The sequence below is a fragment of the Primulina huaijiensis genome, chromosome 6 (assembly GCF_012295235.1).
Source record: "Primulina huaijiensis isolate GDHJ02 chromosome 6, ASM1229523v2, whole genome shotgun sequence".
Lineage (NCBI taxonomy): Eukaryota > Viridiplantae > Streptophyta > Magnoliopsida > Lamiales > Gesneriaceae > Primulina > Primulina huaijiensis.
The window spans coordinates 14,958,427-14,965,951 of record NC_133311.1 but is presented as its reverse complement, the minus strand read 5'-3'; the positions used below and the strand labels follow the sequence as shown (position 1 = coordinate 14,965,951).

The window sequence follows — 7,525 nt, the reverse complement described above, 5'->3', positions numbered from 1 at the left end:
TAATATCTCATACATGTATCATTGTGACTCTTCGTTCAAATTCTCAAAAATGGCAGCTTAATGTCACTTTGAATGATAAGCTAATGGCCTGTTGATTGCCATTCATAATCCTTCATTTAAAATTGTAGTGGTAGGTGAAGGGTTCTCATACAATATCAAAACTGAACAAAGAACAAAAATAAACAAGAAATCAGATTTGTACTCCATATATGCTAGAGATATTAGAAATTCGATTTTATAACTTAAGCTTCGGTCTTGAAAAAATCCACAAACCAAAATCACAGCGTTCAGTACTGGTTGCCACCAAAATCATCATTCAAGGACATAAACAAAAGCATTACTTGTTTTCCATCAGCTTCTCTGCCTCCGGTTGCTCAAGACATCATCAGGAACCACTTTGAGAAGCTTGCGCTGCTTCGACTTGGCAATCTTTTTCAGTGTCTTAGGATTTGTGATCTTTTGAAGCCTAGTCCCTGATTTCAAAATATTTTCCTGCTTCTTCTTCTCATTCTCCTCGCGCCTCTTCCGCTTCTCCTGTTTGTTCTGTCGTATCTCCTCCTTCAGCTCATTCATCCTCTCTCTGTAAGCTTTCTTTATCTCCTTTTCCTTCATTCTCTGCTCCGCAGTGGTACCTTTCCTGCTCACATGAACCCGCGACGCCCGATGAGTCCGAACTTCCTTCCACTTCCTTCCCGACACCTTCCCCGCAATCACGCCATCGTAGGTAGGTCTCCCTAGAGAAGATGGCATGTTGGGGTCAGAGGAGGAAGGAACAGCATGCTTTTTCGATGGTGGCGGATTTCCGTCGTCTAAGTCCATGTCCGCCTCTTCCGGTGATGGATGCAGAAGCTGTAACTTTTCTGCTTCATGTTGGGATCTCTTGCGCTTCAAGGTTTTACCGCCGAATCCCTCGTCCAGGCAACGAAAATCAATAGTGCACGCCATTACTGTTGATTCAACCACATCAAATTAAAATATAGCATACATATATACAAGATTGAAGGTCTCATGGTTCAAATTATGTTTAAAATCAGATCAATAAAACATCACTCTAAAGCAATAGAAAACAAATTAGTTTCATTAACAGAAATCAATAACAAGAAATCAGAGTATTCTTGAAAAATTATTATACAATTCGCACTTAAAAGTGTGATGCCAAATAAGAGTTTTCAAAGTTATGATCTAAATAACTTAATCATATGGAATGCAAGTTTAAAACTTACTAACTTTCTAGGATTGTAATTTGTAAAAGAAATAAAAATCTAAACTTCAAGTAAAATGACATAATTTAAAATATGGAAATATCAAATTAACATGGCTTTCCAAATACAGAACTGAATTTTGTTTAAAACTTGATTAAAATATAATTAAAAGCCAATAACAAAAATTTAGATTCAAAACATAGTAATTAAAAATGAAATTTAGTTTAACAAAACTTTTAAAAACCATTTTTCAACGCCCGACCAAAACAAAGGTAGAAATCCTCGACGATAACTCAAGGTACAAAATGTGAATGGTAAGGGCTTGGTTCAAAGGCAGCAGCAAATAATTCCTTCGAATTACTTAGTTATTCTTTCCACACAATCCGATATGTTAGATTTGAGAACTTGGTTCAAATGCAGCAGCAAGAAACATAGATTGGAGCCATAGAGTGGTAAGCGCTTTTCTAAATTCAAAGGTGAAAGATATTATTTTTTGTGAGAAGGCGAAGATTCTAGGGATGGGCATATAGTGCTCAAAACTGAATGAACCCAATTCATTTTCCTACTAAACCAAACCAACCAATTTTTTTGGTTAAAATCAATCAAACAGAACCTATTTAAAATTGGTAATTTCAGTCAGTAACCAACTTAACCCATTTTTCAGGGAAAAAATTAAGATATAGATAATCAGGAACTAAATTTATTGGTTTTGCTAGAGCTTAATAATACTTATTCAAGCACACACTGCAGCTTTCTACATATCTTAATTTCAGGAGAAAATATGCTAGAACCCTGAATAATGGACTTTAAATAATATACCAACACAGTTACATACACCAACTATATGTATCATCACAGTTCATGACATAAAATTACAAAACAAGGAAAATCAATCAATTTCTTCCCATTCAAGAACACATAAAATCAATCTCAGGCGTAAAAATTGGTAACTCCAATAAAAAAATCAATAGAAGGTAAAAAAAAAAACCAATTAACACATCAAGAACACACCAAATTCCCTGATTAAAATTTTATGGTAGCTGACACTAGGATTTGGGAAGAGGAATCCCGAAGGAGGATGGGTACATGAGAAAAAGAGTAAACATTAACATAGAGGACACATTTTGAAGAGTTTTGTTAGAGTAAAGTAATTGGAAAGCAGCCCAACCTTTCGTAAGTGTTGATTTCTTACCCGTCGTATTTCAAGGCCCCTACAGACGGAGAAAAGAAGAGGATTCCGACGATGCTACGGCAGAGGCTATCGAGCCCAGATCCCGGAGCTGCTGCGGTAAAGTCAATCGATGTGAGATCGGGCGAAGCTAGGGCAACTGGCCGAATGCCAGAGGTTTAAGCGATTTGCATGAATGCCACAGAAGCCCAATTTTGTAAAANAGCAATTTAATCCATTTAAATACTTTTTTAAAATAAAAACGAATTTATGAATTAACTTAATTAAATTTATAAATTAAATCAATTAAGTTAAACCAAAATCTGATTTGGCTGCTGATTATTTATAACTCATTTGATACTTAAATCTCAAATTTGAAACGAAGTTTGTGAGACGTAATTCAACAAAACTCTCCTAGCTAAAAAAAATCGAATTGGTCAATTTTAAATGCATCATAGGTGCATTCCTACAAAAAGTTGTAAATAAATATTAAATTAAAATAAAAAATTTTAGGATTAAGTTTCTTGTAAGACGGTCTCACATATTTACATTTGTGAGGGATCGATCCAGTCCATATTTAGAGTAAAAAATAATACTTCTGGTATAAAAAGTATTACATTTCTATGGGTCAGATCATGTGGATGATATGTCGCACAAAATTGATATGTGAGACGATCTCATTGGAGTTTTTTGAGAAACATTAGAATGGGATTGATGAAAATGCCCCCATGTGAACAATTTTTTGTTTTCTATTCGATCTGTATTTTGTTCTCAAAAAATAATGTTGTTTTTTTCTCCCAAATCCATGTCATTAATTCAAAAATTCCAACATCACATTTGGTCAGAAATTGTATGTCGCAATTATTATTCTTACTTTTAAAATCAATTTGGATTGAAATATGATAAAGTTCTCTCTATCTTTAACGATAGATAACCATTGCGTGCTTTGTGACGGCTTCACAGAGCAAGTTTTGAGATAATCTCTTTGGTCAAGCCCATCGCCAGCCCATCTCATTTGGCTACAACAAAGTTTTTTTTATCTCAAACTTTCAATAACATCTACTAGAGTTGTTGATAAGCATAAATCATATCATTTTTTAAATACAAAAACTATGTATGGATAAAGCAAAAGGTCGAAGATTATGGTTTTCATAGTGAGATCTTAATTATTTAATATGATAATTTTTTTCGAGATTTGGTTAAGAATGGTATAATTCGAATGAATTTTTTTGGTACTGAGAACCAACTGATTGATAATTTTACAAAACCTTTGGATTTCGAGAGATTCTTTAACCTTGAGAAGTCTCTCAGCTTGTGTGCATATTGATCACTCATGCGTGTTGTCGTGGGTCTTACAACACCTGTGACAACATATTACATACATGTACTTTTATAGGATGCTAGATATATTGCATATGTCATTAATTCGGTTTTGTATAAGTTTGTACAGTGATGGCTATTTCTTGGTGTGCTCTCAGTTGTTTTTTAAATTTTATCAAGTACTGGAATGTGGTTTATTCTCAATCTATGTCATCAAGTAGTTGAGGATGCTCGTGTATCTCATGATCTCGTCCAATTTGAAAAATGACTTGAAAATTTTGAGCTAAAAGGAAAAAAAACTGAAAAGATGAGAAAATAGAACAAAATTATTTTAGAAGAAAACGAAAAAAACTACTTAGAAGATTCTAATGAAGATTGTTATTCTAGTGCGAGAGCTACTACTTCTAAGTCAAAATACATATTAAAAAATCTACCCAGAGGAATCCAATGAAGACCGTTTTTCTAGTGTGAGAGCAACCATTTCTGAATCAAAAGAAATTTCTTGAAAGTTTGACTCAGAATCAGGAGTGTTGCCACGAGGTGTTGCCACCACCAAGTACATATAGACTTACAATTTGATCATTGCTTGACACTTCTTTATTATATCATACTTGAGGCATAATTAGGACATATGTTCTGATTGTTATGTGATTTTATCTTGCTCAGTGGGCTACCAGCTTTTAATCTATAACATTTGAAGAAAACCCTAATCTTCTATTGATTTTGAATTTTCTGGATTTTATTGGTAAGTGGTTTAAATCGATGTAAGGTTGAACCTGAATGTTTTCTTGAATTAAAAGATTGCATTGGTTGAGATTTGTTTTACTGTTGGATGAGGCCAGAAGTAAATTTTTATTACGGAATTGAGTTTGTTTTGGGAGAAAGTTACCGCTGGAAGCTATAGCTTTTAAATGATTGCCATAATTGACCCTCAAGTGGATGAGTATGAGTTATTGGAATATGGATTCATTCATTTGCTGAAAAAAAAGGGAGTAGAAGATGCAACAAATGCAAAAATGGATGAGTCTAATGTTGATCTTGATGATGATCATGATGGAGATATTGTTGGAGACGCTTCGTAGTTAGTTTGCTTTTTCTTTGATTGTTTTATCTCCGAGTTTTTAGTCATGTTTGCTTAGTTATCTTGTTCTGTTAATTACAACACTGCACTAATTTGTTTGAATTCAGGGAGAGATAACTATCTAACTCAGGGAGAGTTATTATACAGACGGAGATAATGCATATCAGAAAGAAAATATCATTTTTGGATGTTTTGTCCAGAAAGACAAAAAAAAAGAGAGATTGAAGGAATATTTTATTTCTCAGTTAATTTTTCTTTGTTGATAATATTGTGATATCAACATATAAAGTTTTTCCTTTCTAGACTAATAATATTTTATAGAATATTGATGTTTATGATAAGATTTTCTAAAATATTGATATTTATGATAAGATCTCTAGATATTATACAATTGCTCAAAAGAGTTTATTTTTTTAATGAAATTCTTGTTTCCATATTTGTGTAAGACTCTATACAAGAAATAAAATCTAAAGCAAAGGAAGTATATAAATAAGATATCATTGCAGATGCGTGTGTGTGGTTTTTAGAGTTGAAGGAGAGCATTGAAATGCCACAAGAAGGGAAATGAATTATGTCAATGAATTAATAAATAAAACTCAAGCCAAGACTTATTGACGTGATGAGAATATTCAATCACAACACATAAGCACTGTTTTCATTAATGTGTCATTTATTCGAAAAATTCGGCTTCACGTTTGTTGCATCCGTAGTTTTGATTATACGGTTTGAAATATAAGTTTGGATGCAATTTTATCCCTTACTTGTTAAGGGAGTTAGTTTTTATTTGTTTACTAGTATTAATTTTTGTATACTGATAAGTTTTCTAGTGAACCGTTTTGCTTTGAGGTACCACACAAGTATTTATATTTGTGCACGATTTTTTCTGTCTTATTTTATTCATTAAAATTTATTTGTGTGTTTAATTAATATATTTCATTGCATGTTATGAATAAGTGTTACAACACCTGCACACAACACCTAAATCTGATACACACAATCTTAGTATTTTTGTATTTTTATGTTAAACAATTCTTTCAATTAGTTATTGTGAGACTAAACTGAATAAGATGATGAACGAATAACTTTATTTGTATAGCTAAACGTCATTGTAGGCCTAAGAAAAGTGAAGTCTTTTTATCTTTTTGAAATTGTTGGACTCGTATATTAGAATAAATATTGTTTTGGATATTTATTTGAAGCATTACTTTTTTTTTTTTGGTCCTTGAGACGTCCGACTCATGAGATCGACTCACCTCATACACAGGGCCTGCGATACATTGTGACAGATTGACTAGTTTCACCATGATTGAAGCTTGATGTCCACATTGTACTTTGTTCTTGAACTTGCCTCTAATGGTAATAAGTGATATATCTTATCTTCACATGATATCTACGCATATATCATTCCCAAGACACATTAAGAATATGACTAACTCAAATTTATTAAGATGGATCCTTGTGTTGGTTGTATGCTCCAGAAACAGCCAAGAGGACGCCGTGTTAGGGTTCGTGTGATCCGCAGTTGTTCCTCCTATCTTGTATTGTTGTATATCTGCAGTGATTGATACATTATATGAAAACTTTTTAGTCTTTTAATTGGTCAAAATTTGATATTCGTGCAATAATTTTTTTTTAAATATGTTTAATCTTATTTCATTTTAGCATAGCGACGAACATTATTGACACTGTTGGGTTATCATTTTTCTAGTGTTCAAATCGCAGCGGATATTTAAAAATTTTATTTTGACATTCAAAATATTATCTTGGACACTCGTATGGTTTAAATTAAAAGAACATACATAAGATGTTTAGCACTATACCTTTAGTGAATTTTCACTTTGCTCTAACTACGCCGGTATAAGCGGACGTAGCTCTTGTTGTAAATCTCTACGTACGTTTTTCAAGTCTCTTTTCTTCAATCTCCCAATCTGGTACACGACTAGAAGATTAATTCCTCTTTAAATAGTACTAGAATATTTAGAAGAAGTTTTTGTTGTGATCAAAAACTCGAGAGGCGGCTCAAACCCTAAACTTTCTTTAGCTGGGTGGCCGAAATCTTGGAGGAGAGGGGTAAGGGAATTTCGAAACTCTTGGAATGAATTGAGGCTAGGGTTTCAAGTCTCCTACTTAAACCATGCCTTCATGACCTAATTTCCATAATATAAGATTTAGGTTCCATAATTAATATTAATGGACTTGATTAATTAATTGGACTAGTCCAACTAGTTTAATTAATTATACCAAAGTCCATTAAGAACTTTAATTATTTATTATGTTAGACTTGTACTCTTACAAGCCCATTAAACATACTTTTCATTACATTTAATTTAATATTTAATAAGCTCAACTTGTGAGTTTAATAATTTAAATTCTCAAAATTTATAAATTCAACTCCTTAATTTATTCTTTCAGAATTTTAAATATCATAAATTCAACTTCTTGAATTTACTATCTAATAAATTCAACTCCTTGAATTTATTATCTCAAATATAATTATCATAAATTCAACTCTTTGAATTTACTATACCGTAATTTTATATAAATTCAACTCCTTGAATTTATTCTTTCAATGAGAACAAAATGATCCAGTGCTTGTGTGACCCTCAATGGTTCAGGGATACAGCTAGCCGTGGGTTCACAACTCATTGTGATTCAGGATATTCTCTTTTATTCGGGCTTACCCTAATTTGCCCCATTCCATGCACCAACATTTGATCATAAGAATGTCAGAAATCATTTTCTGTTAAAACCCAT

At 32.5% G+C, this 7,525-nt stretch overlaps 1 protein-coding gene across 2 annotated transcripts; it reads right to left on the bottom strand.

The window, feature by feature from the left end:
• Positions 1-219: 219 nt before the first annotated feature.
• Positions 220-2,604, bottom strand: LOC140979619 (uncharacterized). 2 transcript variants are annotated; one of them, XM_073445112.1, is made up of 2 exons: positions 2,395-2,604; positions 220-947 (listed from the first exon to the last, which is right to left on the bottom strand). In XM_073445112.1, exon 2 carries the CDS (start codon positions 943-945, stop codon positions 352-354), a length of 594 nt encoding a protein of 197 aa, XP_073301213.1. In that variant the 5' UTR covers positions 946-947; positions 2,395-2,604; the 3' UTR covers positions 220-351. The 2 variants fall into 2 exon arrangements, with proteins under 2 accessions (XP_073301213.1, XP_073301212.1); XM_073445111.1 differs by having other exon boundaries at positions 2,371-2,563.
• Positions 2,605-7,525: the final 4,921 nt, after the last annotated feature.